This window comes from Manis pentadactyla, chromosome 12, assembly GCF_030020395.1.
Source record: "Manis pentadactyla isolate mManPen7 chromosome 12, mManPen7.hap1, whole genome shotgun sequence".
In the NCBI taxonomy this organism is placed as follows: domain Eukaryota; kingdom Metazoa; phylum Chordata; class Mammalia; order Pholidota; family Manidae; genus Manis; species Manis pentadactyla.
The window spans coordinates 20,662,286-20,677,494 of NC_080030.1; the positions used below are offsets into that span (position 1 = coordinate 20,662,286).

The following is a 15,209-nucleotide window of genomic DNA, read 5'->3' on the forward strand; positions in this document are numbered from 1 at the left end:
GATTGTACAGATCTGGCAAATTCTTATAATTCTGGAGCTGATGAGAGCTGAAAAGTAGTCTAACCCAATGTTTGTAAAACTTTTGGACCACAGTGTATGATGGCTCCATTTCTTATATTTTGTTTTTCAAAAGTGTTCATTGAGACCCTCAAAATGACCCAGTTTGAAAATCAGTGGTCTAGTCCAACCTTGTTACACAGCTAAGGAAACATAGTTATAGCTTAAGTGAATAGAACGTATATTTAATTACTAGAACTAAGAATCTGAAGCCAAGCTTTCCTAAGTCTTGACAGTCTTTTTAAAATGAAAAATACATCTAATTATGCAGTATACTTGTGCCAGTTTTTTTTCACCACCATACCTTTTTCTTTCCGTTTATCAAAGATCTTTGTGTGAAAATATACATACAAAAATTTGGATAGTGGAAAATCTTAAGTTATGGGTGAAGTAATATGCTCTCTTTTCTTTAGAGGAACACCTACACGAACATTCCCACACCACTCTGTAACTGAGTCCGTGAACTATGATGTGAAAACCTTTGGATCTTCTCTTCCTGTTAAAATCATGGAAGCCCTAACATTGGCTGAAGGTGGGTGTCATTTCCATTTGCCTCTATTAGCAATTCAAAATGAAGCCTAGGTCTGGCATGGGGATTGAAATCTGTGTGTTCTTTTTTAACCTTCACTTAAATGAGAGAAAAAGGAAACCTATTTGGTTTTTCATTGTGATTGAGAAATACAGTAAATTTGAGAAGCAGAATGACTTCACTTAGCACAGTCAAATTAAGTCTTTAGTGGTCGTAAATGCTGCTTATGCAAAATTTCATCCAGTTTCAAAAGTTGATTGAGTATATGAAGTTTAGCTTTTAAAAACAACAACAAAACCCCAAAAAACTGCTGCCTCAGATTATTGGGTTTAGTAATGCAGTAAAATCAAGTCTTACCTCCATTTCTGGATCCTGTGTAGTATCCCAGCGGCTATATGCACAAATTTATGTTATCAATGTGGTGTACCATAGAAGATTTTTTAGTGGAGAGAATCAGAGTAGAAGTTTGGAAGAGGCAGTCAACACAAACTTCAGAAAGGTAACAGGAAGGATAAAGTATTGGGTGGCTGAAAGAGCAAAGTTTAAAGCATCCTCAGTGATCTGCCCATGCCATTTTGGTTAAGGATTCAATTTTAGATCTTTGTGATTTTCTGGAACAATGTTTTTCAAACTATAGGCAGTAACTGAAATCAATTTAGTGTTTCATAACCAGGGTTTTAAAAAAAAGTGAAATAAAATATAAAATATCAGAGTTTAGCTCATACAAAAATGTTAAGTAACTTTGTTTTATTTACATTGTGTGTGAATGCATCATGATGTAACATGTATTTCATATGGTGGATGGTGGTCAAGAAAGTTTAAAGTACTTCCTTCTAGAAGAATGAACATTTCCCATCAGCTTGAACTTGCACATCTTGCCAATAAATCCTTGGGAGTTTTGGGTACAGTTGTTTTCAGATAACTAATAATATATTTTAAAAATTTCCTCTCTAAAAATTTCAGCTTAATTGCAAATTGCATTTAAACCTTTTAACATACATATGTTCATGCCACCAGACTATGTTAATAGCAGATGGTACACAGCTCCAGAGGAGACAGTCCCTAGAAACCAGGTGTGTAAACGGAAGAGGTGTGTAAACTTGGAGAACTCTTCTCCATGTGGAAACCTGTCAAGTGCTATGTGTTAAGTCAGGGTCCTCAGGGTCCTCCAGGGCTCACAGCAGAGGATTTGGAGCTGCTTTAGTGTTTTCAGGAAAACAAAATACTGAACAGTTATTCCAATTCATCAAAAAATCCACACTTACCGTGATTTTGATACTTTAGCTTGCACATAATTGATGTCTTTTATTTTGCCCCTCTGCCTTGTCTTAAATCAAAGAGCAAAGCTCAAGTTACTTTAATTTCCAGGGCTGTTAACAGGTTTATGTAGGTTTACTTGGGATGCTTATGACAATAATATGCAAATTGAATTTTGTCACTTAATACAGAATGTCTCCTTATTATGTCTCTTCTATGTCTCCATACAATAAAGTAATTTATTTTTTCACTTGAAAGTCATATACTTTTAAGAAACATGATTTTTCCTCGAAATACTGTATGTATTTAATGAGAGGGTTTATTATTTGTGTTGCTTTATCGAAATAAAATTATGAAAGTTACTGTATATTGTAGAAAGTAAGATACCAGTTTACAACAAAACTTAAGGTATTAAACCTAGGCTCAGGATATACTTATTGCCTTTAGATATTATTTCTAAAAGTGGTTATGAAAGTTAAATGGATCTCTTGTTTGGAAATTAATAACTTGAAATATTAAAGAGTGTTTTTGTGGTGAATTAATCTTTTTTGTGTGTGATAATTACATTTTTTGGTGAAAATGTGGCAATAAAGATTTTGGTATAAGGACATTTTAACAGGTTTTCTTATTCATAATTAAGATTACCTCATACTTTTCTTTAGTTGATGATCAGCTGACTGTTCACATAGATGAAGGTGGATGGGCTTGTTTGGTCTGCAAAGAGAAACTCATTATTTGGAAGATTGCTCTGTCACCTATTACTAAGGTAATGGCTCTTTAGAGACCTAGAAGTTAGAAGAGAGCATTACCAATTGGCTCTTAATTTTTACCCTAAATTTTTAGAGTTGTTGGACAACAGTAATCTGAATCTATTCAAGCATTATGTATTTGCATTTTTGTGTGATATGAAATGCTGAGCTGCATATACATATGTTTATTGTGAAAAAAGTTTCTCCTCTTTAGTAAAACAAGATCCATGTTATTTATTTATAATAAAACTAGAGACATTGAAATTTTTAATGAATGTCATGCTAATTAGTGTATCTTACAAAGTCTAAAACTAAATACCATCCTTATGAGTTAATGAACTAAATTCATTTCTAAGAAGAATGGACTGTGTTTCACTGAATCTACTGTATGATGCTTAATAAAATAGGAAAAACTCACAACAGTTTTTAAAATTGTCAGTTTAACTTTTGAGTCGTCATTTTCTCCTACATGGGTCATTGTTTGTGTGTCTAATGACTCACCCCCAGCAGCCTCCTTCTCTGGCTGCTCCACACCAGGCGTACTTCCTTGCACCGCTCATCACTCACTGGGCCAGCAGCCTGTTTCTCTGACTGCTCTGCACCAGGCGTACTTCCTTGCTCCGTTCATCACTCACTGGGCCAGCAGCTTCTTTCTCTGGCTGCTCCGGACCAGGCGTACTTCCTTGCACCGCTCATCACTCACTGGTCCAGCAGCCTCTTTCTCTGGCTGCTCCAGACCAGGCGTACTTCCTTGCACCACTCATCACTCACTGGGCCAGCAGCCTCCTTCTCTGGCTGCTCCACACCGGGTGTACTTCCTTGCACCGCTCATCACTCACTGGGCCTGCAGACTCTTTCTCTGGCTGCTCCGGACCAGGCGTACTTCCTTGCACCGCTCATCACTCACTGGGCCTGCAGCCTCCTTCTCTGGCTGCTCCACACCGGGTGTACTTCCTTGCACCGCTCATCACTCACTGGGCCTGCAGCCTCTTTCTCCGGCTGCTCCAAACCAGGCGTACTTCCTTGCACCGCTCATCGCTCACTGGGCCTGCAGCCTGTTTCTCTGACTGCTCCGCACCAGGCGTACTTCCTTGCACCACTCATCACTCACTGGGCCAGCAGCCTGTTTCTCTGACTGCTCCGCAACAGGCGTACTTCCTTGCACCGCTCATCACTCACTGGGCCTGCAGCCTCCTTCTCTGGCTGCTCAACACCGGGTGTACTTCCTTGAACTGCTCATCACTCACTGGGCCTGCAGCCTCTTTCTCTGGCTGCTCCGCACCAGGCGTACTTCCCTGCACCGCTCATCACTCACTGGGCCTGCAGCCTCTTTCTCTGGCTGCTCCGGACAAGGCGTACTTCCTTGCACCGCTCATCGCTCACTGGGCCAGCAGCCTGTTTCTATGACTGCTCCGCACCAGGCGTACTTCCTTGCACTGCTCATCACTCACTGGGCCAGCAGCCTGTTTCTCTGACTGCTCCGCACCAGGCGTACTTCCTTGCACCGCTCGTCACTCACTGGGCCTGCAGACTCTTTCTCTGGCTGCTCCAGATCAGGCGTACTTCCTTGCACCGCTCATCACTCACTGGGCCAGCAGCCTCCTTCTCTGGCTGCTCCACACCAGGCGTACTTCCTTGCACCGCTCATCACTCACTGGGCCAGCAGCCTGTTTCTCTGACTGCTCCGCACCAGGCATACTTCCTTGCACCGCTCATCACTCACTGGGCCTGCAGCCTCTTTCTCTGGCTGCTCCGCACCAGGCGTACTTCCTTGCACCGCTCATCACTCACTGGGCCTGCAGCCTCTTTCTCTGGCTGCTCCGGACCAGGCGTACTTCCTTGCACCGCTCATCGCTCACTGGGCCAGCAGCCTTTTTCTCTGACTGCTCCGCACCAGGCGTACTTCCTTGCACCGCTCATCACTCACTGGGCCTGCAGCCTCTTTTTCTGGCTGCTCCAGATCAGGCGTACTTCCTTGCACCGTTCATCACTCACTGGGCCAGCAGCCTCCTTCTCTGGCTGCTCCACACCGGGTGTACTTCCTTGCACCGCTCATCACTCACTGGTCCAGCAGCCTCTTTCTCTGGCTGCTCCAGACCAGGCGTACTTCCTTGCACCGCTCATCACTCACTGGGCCTGCAGACTCTTTCTCTGGCTGCTCCGCACCAGGCGTACTTCCTTGCACCGCTCATCACTCACTGGTCCAGCAGCCTCTTTCTCTGGCTGCTCCAGACCAGGCGTACTTCCTTGCACCGCTCATCACTCACTGGGCCTGCAGACTCTTTCTCTGGCTGCTCCGCACCAGGTGTACTTCCTTGCACCGCTCGTCACTCACTGGGCCAGCAGCCTCTTTATTTAGAAAACAATTTCTGAGTAACTTGATATAAGTACTCTGTAGTCATGCTGATTTTACATGTCAAATTAATAACTCAAGACTAGAACTGGGGAAATTCCACAGGGACACTGTGCACTTCTCTGCTTAAGTAGACCTTGTTTAGTCCTAGGAGAGACTGAACTAGTTGATATTCAGGTTCTGATCTGGCTGTTAAGTTTTCCTGATTTTTATGTCTCAAAATCTTTTGTTTTGAACTTACTGAAAGCTGTGATGACAGTCTGATCAAAAAGGTGTGAGAAGAAAGACTATCTGTAGCATGGTAGTTCTAGCAATGAATCAGACCCTAAAAAAGGCAGAGAAAGAAAATAGTAAAGTCTGATGGATTTTCAAAAAAGATATGATGCAAAAGATTTTTTGTTTGGGTTTGTTCTGTAGTTATCAGTGTGCAAAGAACTTCAGCTGCCACCTAGTGATTCCCCCTGGAGTGCTGACTTGGTGGCCCTCTCTTATTCTGCTGTCTCAGGTGAAGCACATTCTACTCAGGTAGGTGACTTAAATGCTAATTGAAGTACTTTTTTAAATAAGGGAGTTCTAAGATGGAAGGAATCATCCAACCTTGTTGTGAAACGTAGCTCTAAAGGTACAGGAATCAGACACCATGGTGGTGTCAGAGATGGGCACACAGGACAACAGGACAGAATAGACAGGACGGATACAGACCCGGTGAAGGTGGAGCTTTCATGCAAAAGTAATTCAATGGAGCAGGGATAGTCTTTTCAGTAAATGTTGTTGGAACCATTGGTCATCCATCTGCAAATAAAATTTTCTCCAAACCTCATGCCTTATCCAAAGATCAACTGAAAAGAGATCATAGATCTAAATGTAAAACAAAACCAACCATTAAACTTTTAGCAGAAAATTATCATGACCTGGAATTATGGGGGAGAGTGCTTAGAAATCCCTAAAAGTGTGATCTGTTAGGAAAAAAAGATTAATTGGACTTCATCGAAATTGAAAACATGGCTCTTCCAAAGACATTGATGAGAAAGTGAAGAGACAAGCTGCAGACTGGGAGAAAATATCTGTAAGTCATATACCCAACAAAGGATTTGTCTACAGAACATAAAAATTCTCACAGCTTAGTAAGAAAACAATTTGAAAACAAGGCCTAGAACTTGAACAGACACTTTACCAAACAAAGAGGTTATAAGGTTGTCAAATAGGCTCATAAACAGATGTTCACATCATTAGCCATTAGCTAAATGCAAATTGAAACAACAGGTAACACTACCTGCCTAAAATAAAAAGTATTAACACTGCTAAGCACCGACAAGGATGTGGAGCAGCTGGGACTCCTGTGTTGGTGATGGGAGTGCAAAATGGTACAGCCATTTGATTTTCACTTTCTTATAAAGTTAAAATACACTTAGCATACGACCGAGCAATTTCATTCCTATCTATTTACCTTAGAGAAATTAAAACGTAATGTTTACGCAAAAAATCAGTACATGAATGTCAGAGCACTTTATTTGTGGACACCAGCAGTGGAAACAACCCAAATATCTTTTAGCAATTGGATGGTTAAACAAACTGGTTCATCCATAGAATGCAATACTTTTCAGCAATAAAAAGGAATGACTATTGAGACATGCCACAGCCTGGATGAATCTCAAAGACGTTATGCTAAGTGATATAAACCAGTGTCAAAAGGTTACGTTTTATGTGACTTCATTTGCTTGACATTCTTGGAAAGAAAAAATTATAATGATGGGAATAGTGGTGGCCAGGAGTTAGGATGGGGAAGGGTATGTCTATAAGGGGATAGCACTAGGGAGTTTTGGGTACTTATGGAATTATTCTGTATCCTCATTGTGGTGATAGTTACATGAGTCTGTATAGGTGTTGAAATTCATAGAACTATACAGTAAGAGGAAAAAAGTCAATTTTACTGTATGATCATTTTTAAAATATAAAAAGGAAGACACAGGAGATTCAAGATGACAGCATAAGAGAGTATATCAATGATACCTTAAAAAAAATAAAAATAAAGGAAGACACAGATTGCTTTGAAATCTTGGCTGTTGTAAATAATGTTGCAATAAATATAAGAGTGCATGCATCTTTTTAAATTAGTGATTTTAGTTTCTTTGGGTAAATTCCCAGAAGTGAAATTACTGTGTTGTATGGTATTTCTGTTTTTAGGTTTGTTTTTTTTTTTTGAGAAAACTCCATACTGTTTTTCATAGTGGCTGTACCAGTTTATATTCCACCAATAGCCAGCATGCAAGGTTTCCTTTTCTCCAGATATAGTGGAATATTATTCGGCCATATAAAAGAATGAAACCTTGCCATTTGCAACAAAACATAGAGATTATTATGCTCAGTGAAATGTCAGACAGAGAAAGGCAAACACCATATGATTTCATTTACATGTGGAATCTAAAAAACAAACCAACAAACAAAACAAATAGATTCATAAACACAGAGAACAGGCTGGTGGTTGCAATAGGGGAGGAGATGGGAAGATGGGCAAAATTGGTGGAGGGGATAAAGAGGGACAAACTTCCAATTATAAACTAGTTATGGGGATGAAAGCAGAGCATAGGGAATATGGTCAATAATTTTGTAATAACTTTGATGGTGACAGATGATAACTACACTTATTGTGGTGAGCGTTTTAGTAATATATATAACTGTCAAATCATTGTACACTTAGAGCCAGTATAGTATGGTATGTCAACTATACTTAACTTTTAAACAAAAAGAAGGAGTTGTTGTTTCTGATTTAGTAATTGCCCTGCTTTCTTCATATTGGTGTCATCTGTCTGTCGTCGTGATTGCTGAGCGCTCTCGTCTTGTTTCCAGGCTGTCACTGTCATGGTCGCCACCAGAGGGGGATCTGTCCGCTACTGGCCAAGCCTTGCTGCCGAAGACACCTACACAGAGACTTCAGTAGATTTGGGAGGTGATAAGACTTACAATTTCCTAACAGCAGTGCAGGTATATGGTGGATATTCTTTTATACTTACTGGAAAGTGGTGATTTGTTTGGAAGTGGGATTTCAATGACTGAAAGTGTGGGGTTTTGAGCAGACCTTACAAGTCAGGGAGGGATCAAGAGGCAGGAGAAGACTGTAAGGGTCTAGGATTGGAGTAGTGAGACGAAGGGAAGCCCTTCTCATAGGACTCTGAAGTAGATATGAGATAGTAGTCAGTGGTATTCATTTCTTCCAGAAACATTCTTCAAGAATGACCTAGAAACTCTTAGACAGTATGAAGAATGATGTGCTAATGTGTACTCTGCAGGTTTACCAAAGAAGTAAAATCTGATACTTGATTTGTCGAACTTTCAATATGGTGAGCCTGTAATTTAAAAATCAAAATTTAAAAACATGCAGTTAAAAAACAAAATTGCAGCAAAAGTTTTACTAAGTGGAGTTAATATTGTTATATGAATGGACCTGTTTTAAGTTGCAGATGATTCTGTGTATCTGAGCATTCTGTGTCAGTTTTGTAACACATCTTTGTCTTAGATGCTTACCTAATTTCACAATGTTTGTTCCCAGGGAGGAAGTTTTATTTTGTCCTCATCGGGAAGCCCGCTGGTTCGGCTGATACCTGAAGGTTCAGGGAAGATTCATCAGCACGTCCTGCCGCAGGGGCAGGGCATGCTTTCAGGAATCAGTCGCAAGGTGTCTTCTCTTCTGGGAATTTTGTCTCCTAGCACTGATCTCATAGTAAGTTGGTAAAAAACTTGGCTTTATCTGCTTGTTTCTTAGTGAAATCAGTAAATTGGAAGTTTCCTGTGAAGTTGGTATTGTCATCATATGAACAGTGGTATACCTAAAATACAACCTTTGATCTTTTCAGTGAAGGGCTTTTATGATGATCACATGAGTTCGTACTAACCCTTTCACATACCGTATCACTTTAATATTCTTAAATCACACAGGCTGTTTTACAAGTGCATTCTTTGAATTAAAACTGTTCCATAAAAAGATAAACGTCTATGGACTGATTTTGCCTTCTAGACTTAACCCAGCATGTTCCTCACTCCCCTGAGCCCAGCTGTCTGTGCGGACAGCTCAGAGCTGCATCTGTCAGTTGGGCTTCTGCCATGAGCTCCAGAATAATGAAGGGAGGATGATGGGAACTCGTATTTCAGGAGCATCTCCTCTCTGCCAGCTGCTCCATATTTGGTTATCTTGTGTAATTCCTCTGACTGCCTGTAACGTTGAGAGCTTTCTCTCCAGTTTGTGGATGAGGAAGCAGCCTCAGGGAGGCTATGTAAACTGCCCTGGGTCATGGAACTACTTGGTGGCAGATTCACGCTTGCACCTGTTTGAGTTGAAAGCCTGTCTTTTCTTTCCTGTGCTCTGAGTTAGGAGATTTCAGGTCGCTCTCATCATGTGTTCCCTGAGTAGTCTTTGAACCTCAAAGTTAGCATGTCAGAAAACAAATTGCTCATAGTCCCTCTTGTCTCCCTTTGACAATACAGTAACCTACAAAACTCATTCTCTTTTGACTTATTTCTGTTAATGGCATTGTCACTTTCTTCAATGATCCAGGAAAAAACTTTGATTTTTTTTTTTTCGGTGTCTCCCTCTCCTTCTATAGCAAATTATTTAACAGATACTATGACTTGGCTTCAGAAATACCCCATTTCCACCCCCATCTTTCTGCTTGTATTGTTAGGCCGTAATTCTCACTCTCGGCACGTTTTGCTCAAGCTCTTGCTGCCAGTCCAGTTTACTCGCTGTCGGCGCCCCTGTCCCATTAGTGGCCAGAGTCCCAACAGGAGAAATGGAGACAATTAGGGTTTTAACTCAAAACAGTCACACGTGCACCAACTTTAAAAAACACGTCTATGCTTCATAAGCAAGTATATACTCAAAAGGCAAAATAACATACCCATGTATAACTACATGCATCCCTGCCAGATTCATTTTCCTATAACATGGCTCTTGTGTTCGAAAGCCGTTGATAATATATTTCCCTTGCACACTCATAGTCAGGACCCTCTGCTGTATCTCCCTAGTCTTTCATTTGAGCCTTATTTTTGCTTCTTTTCTAGTTAATAATCTATATTCCAATTTCACAGGACTGCTCGTGTTCTCTGCAGACCCTGTGACTTCTCCCCCTCCCGGCCGCCCTCCCTGTGGGCTCCCCGCTGCCTTTGTGTCTGGAAATTCAGCCTTGTTTCCCTGGCCATTTTCAGGCTCTCTCCTCTGAATCCTGCTGGATTCTGCTCGGTTGCTAATCAGATAGGCATGAACTATGCAAAATTTGAAATTTCATAAAAATAGTCGTTAACATTAGAACTTAATAATCTATACCTCAATCTCAGTGATTTAATAATCTGGACTTTTTTCTCCTCCACACAGCTTTCCAGTGTCCTTTGGGATGGAGAGAGATCAAGCTTTTATAGTCTGACAAGTTCAAGCATCAGTAAGTGGGAATTAGATGACTGTTCAGAAAAACAAGCACATAGCTGGGATATAAACAGAGTCCTGAAGGAAAACATTGCTGATGCCATTTGGGTAAGGAACAGTAATATTCATTCTGTGATTCATACTTAGTGTTATTGGAGAATGCTAGTACCCTTAGTTTTATTTAGGAGAACACCTTCAGTGCACCACACATACAGTTTTAATTATCAGATAAGTGCAAATGGGGTATTCAGTTTCTAGAAATATTAGAACTCACTGATTTACTTAATTGCTAAACGGGCACAGTATCCATTCAGTAAAGGAGCTGCTGTGAATGAGGCACTTTGGTAGTTCTGGGAACACAGGGGGAAAAATGATTCCTGTGCTCAAGGAGCTTATGTCACTGATATTTTTGTACAGGGATCTGAGAGTGACTATGAAGCTATTAAAGAAGGGGTCAACATTCGGTACTTGGATCTGAAGCAGAACTGGTAAGTAAGTGAGCGATTTGTCGTAGGGAATACAAACAGAAAAATAAACTGATGTTCCTCCTGAAACGATGAGCAGCCTTGCTGTGCGCTCTGCGGCTGGTCTTACTGACTGGGTTGTGCTCTTACCTGGAGATGCCGGTTGACTGAGAAATGGAGGCGGTTCTCATCCTTCAGCTGTATGTTCTCGCAGTAGCTGTCTGCCTGGTTGGGGGCTCATCTTTTCTGCTCCCACGGTTGGAGCTTCTCTTACTGCTAAGAGGTGCCTCCACCACTGTGGGCGCTCCGTCCTGTCAGTATTTCCCTCTCGGCGGAGACGCCAGGCACCTTTCTCCAGCCTTTCCTGTTGCTGAAGGAACGTCAGTAAACCTATTTTTAGGGGTGAGGTTTTCTCTTGGCAGTACACGTCACAGCTCAGCCACGGTTTGGACTCCGTGAATTTCCTCTTAGCAACAATGCTGTTAGCAGTGCTTAGGGTCCCAGGTTAGTCTGATAAAGCTAATTTATCCCACGTTGTTATTTAGCTTTAATACCAAGGTCATGTGGAACTCAGTCATTTGTATTATAGCTTCTGTGAGGAGATTCCTAGTGAGGGCCAGTATGTGAGCTGCAGTCCTCCAGAGCACAGCCTCTCAGAAGTCCAGGGCCATCCTCCTGGGCCTCGAGGGCTCAGGCAGGACAGGCTGCCTCCTTCCTGGACGGACATTGCAGTTGTATGTGATTTTTCCTCTCAGGCTATTGAGATTATCTGTAGGATTCTTTTTTATAGTTTCTGAAAACCTTATGGAAACTATCAAAGAGGTAAAAAATATTAGTACATGTTTGATTTCCATAAGCAGTTTAAATAGACAGTTTATGTGTTTTCATTTATCTTTACCAGAGTTTAAGAAATTTAGAACTTCTGCTGGGACACAGCCCTCCGTGGACATCGGATACAGACCTTTCCCCACGTGTAGTTCCCCGAGTGGTGATGTGGGCTGCGAGGGGCAGAGGGCAGCATGCTGGGGGCCTCCATGGGTGCAGGCTCAGGACTCCACCCTTGCTGTGTCCTGCGGGCAGGGAGCTTAGGGGGTTTGTGAGGCACGGCCTGCATTCTCCGTCTTGACCTTCCTTCCCACCCTCACTCCACATTAACTGGTTATGTCTTATATCCTCTGTTCCTAGTGCTCTGTAAAGAGTGTCCCACGTGCGGACGGGTTTCTCTTATTTAAGGGCCGCGTTTGTCTTCCTGGTGCTCACTGATGCTCCCTGACAGAGCGCCCATTTTGGCCCAGCTGCAACCTGGGCTTGTATTTTCATTGAACAGGCTTATAAGTTCTTTTACTAGATTATTACTGATACAAAGCTCAGAAAGCTTCATTTAAGATGTACAGTTTGCAATTTTTAAAATCTTAAATGAATTACCTTGTATGTGCCATAAAAATTTGTCAAATTTTTTACTGATATGCAAAATTGTGATTTTTTTTTCCTATCATCTTTACTACCTCAAATAGCTTTGTTTTTTCAAACATGAAGATTTTTTAAATAAAGATGTCATGTAAAACTGATCCTAGCACCACTCCATAAAGAACCCCATTGGTTATGTCTTCGAGACTCAGTGGGCACCGCCTATTGCGTTGATGCAATCTCTACAGTAACTTTAGAGTCTTACCGTAGGTGTAACCAATTACACTTCCCTACTTGATAGGGAGAGGACACTCAAGACTGTGTCCTCTGAGACCTCACTCCGTTCCTTCCATGTGTAACGTTATCGTCTGCCATCTGTTAGCTCTTTAGGTCACTGCCAGTGTATTACAGTTTGGGCCGATATCTGTGAATTCCTTTCAGGAGTCCAGGGGGACACGATGAGGGTTGGAAGCCAGGGGAAGAGAACAGTGGAGAAGGAAAATGAGAGCCGTGTTAGAATTGCTTGATTTGAGTGCATGTCATTAAATCACTAGCTGGTTTCTCATTTTTAGTTGTCAGTAGAGGGTGCTTTCTGCCCTGTTAAATATTTCTGAGTCTTGAATGAAAGTTGCTAATACATGTTACTAAATCTTTTGGAAGGGTTGAGATTACAGACCATTTAATTCTCTGTTGGGGGTAACAACTTGGACAGACTTAAGAACAAATTAGCATTAAGATGGAAAAAAAGGTTTTCACAAATACAGCAGCTTGAAGTTTCCTATAACCAATGATTAAAATTAAAAACGTTTTTCTTTGGACAAAAGAAAGGTTTGAAGAACCCGTTATAACTGGGTTGGCAGCCTTCTCTGTGCAGGGCCCAGAACAGCTCTGGGGGCCGAGTGGTCTGTCCACAGACGGTGCAGAAGGAGCAGGTGGGGCTGCACTCCGGCAAGGCTTCATTTACAAACATGTGCCCGGCACGCTTTGGCCTGATGCCTGTACCTTGCCAATCCCTGCATTTGATGATTTGTTGATTTTTTTTTATCAAGTTGGGTTTATTGGGCTATATTTTACATGTAGTAGCATTTACTCTTTTTGACAGATTAGTGCATTTAGCCTTAACCACAGTCAAGATGCAGAACAGTCCCAAAAGTTCTCTTCTGCCTGTATGTAATAAGCCCTTCCTTCTGTTTCCAGGCCCTGGCAATCACTGATGTATTTTCTGTCCCTATAGTTTTACCTTTACAGAATGCCTTTACAGACGTGGGATCATATAGTATAAATCATATGTGTCTTTTGAGTCCAGGTTCTTTCACTTAGCATGACGTATTTGATAGTCATTCATTAGTGTGCCCTTTTGCTGCTGAGTAGTCGTCCATTAAATAGCCATACCAGAGTCTGTTTGTCCAGCAGCTGAAGGGTATTGGGCTGTTTTCAGTTTCTGGTGCTCAGCAGTGAAGCCACTGTAAACATTTGCATACAGGTTTTTTTGTGAACGTGTTTTTATGTCTCTTGGGTAAATATCTAGGAGTGAGATTGCTAGGTCGTATATGGTAAGTGTATGTTTAACTGTATACAAACCTTCCAGGCTGTTTTCCAAAGAGGCTATAGATCTTTCTTTTCCATTGATTAGCGATGGACTCCTGATTCTGGCAGCGGCGTGGCACCTGGCAGATAGTCCGTGTCTCGTCTATTACTCTCTGATAACATTAGAAGATAATGGCTATCAAATGTCAGATGCAGTAACTGTAGAAGTCACTCAGTATAATCCACCTTTTCAGGTAAGATTTCTGGAAGTTAAATCACAAAGTGACAGTAACGTAACTGGTTAAGTGTTAAAATTTATCAGACAATGCAAATGGATATAAAGAAAACAATTTGAGAATAAAAAAATCATGGGATGCCATTTATAATGTTTTGTGTGTGAAATTATTTCTTTAATAACAAATAGTATGTCATTTTAGCATTTGCTAATTTTATCATTTAGTTAGGTCTTGTATCTATTTCTGCAATCTTATGAAGGTTTCACATGAGCAACATTGTGGTTACTACATTTACCCATATTATATCAAGTCCCCCTCATACCCCATTGCAGTCACTGTCCATCAGCATAGTGAAATGCTATAGAGTCACTACTTGTCTTCTCTGTGCTGTACTGCCTTCCCCGTACCACCCCCACATTATGTGTGCTAATGGTAATGCCCTTTAATCCCCTTCTGCTGCCCTCCTCACCGTACCTTCGCATCCCCTTTCTCTTTGGTAACCGCTAGTCTCTTCTTGGGCTCTGTGATTGTGCTACTGTTTTGTTTCTTCAGTTTTTGCTTTGTTCTTATACTCCGCAGATGAGTGAAATCATTTGGTGCTTGTGTTTCTCTGCCTGGCTTATTTCACTGAGCATAATACCCTCTAGCTCCATCCATGTTGTTGCAAATGGTAGGATTTGTTTTCTTTTTATTGATGAATAACATTTCATTGTGTATATGTACCACGTCTTCTTTATACATTCATCTACTGATGGACACTTAGTAGATGTTGGCTTACATATCTTGGCAATTGTAAATAATGCTGTGGTAAACATAGGGGTGCATATTTCTTTTTGAATCTGGGATCTTGTTTGCTTTGGGTAAATTCCTAGGAGTGGAATTCCTGGGTCAAATGGTACTTCTGTTTTAGTTTATAGAGGAACCTCCATATTGTTTTCACAGTGTTTGAACTAAATAATGTACATTCCCACCAGCAGTGCAGGAGGGTTCCCCTTTCTCTGCATCCTCACCAGATTTGTTGTTCCTAGTCTTTTGGATGGTGGTGATCCTAACTGGTGTGAGGTGATATATCATTGTGGTTTTAATTTGCATCTCTCTGATGATTAGCGATGTGGAGCATCTTTTCATGTGTCTGTTGGCCATCTGAATTTCTTCTTTGGAGAAGTTTCTTTTCAGATCATCTGCCCATTTTTTAATTGGGTTATTTGCCTTTTGGG

General features: G+C 41.3%; 1 protein-coding gene across 2 annotated transcripts in view; it reads left to right on the forward strand.

Annotated features, from left to right (window-relative positions):
- The window catches only part of NUP133 (nucleoporin 133), a 58,186-nt gene that overhangs the window by 1,500 nt on the left and 41,477 nt on the right, over positions 1-15,209 (forward strand). For both annotated transcript variants that reach the window (XM_036904589.2, XM_036904598.2), the window contains exons 2-9: positions 471-589; positions 2,506-2,609; positions 5,363-5,470; positions 7,793-7,927; positions 8,493-8,663; positions 10,311-10,466; positions 10,776-10,846; positions 13,863-14,010. In XM_036904589.2, coding sequence (XP_036760484.2) covers positions 471-589; positions 2,506-2,609; positions 5,363-5,470; positions 7,793-7,927; positions 8,493-8,663; positions 10,311-10,466; positions 10,776-10,846; positions 13,863-14,010 — 1,012 coding nt within the window. The remainder of the gene's footprint in view (positions 1-470; positions 590-2,505; positions 2,610-5,362; positions 5,471-7,792; positions 7,928-8,492; positions 8,664-10,310; positions 10,467-10,775; positions 10,847-13,862; positions 14,011-15,209) is intronic.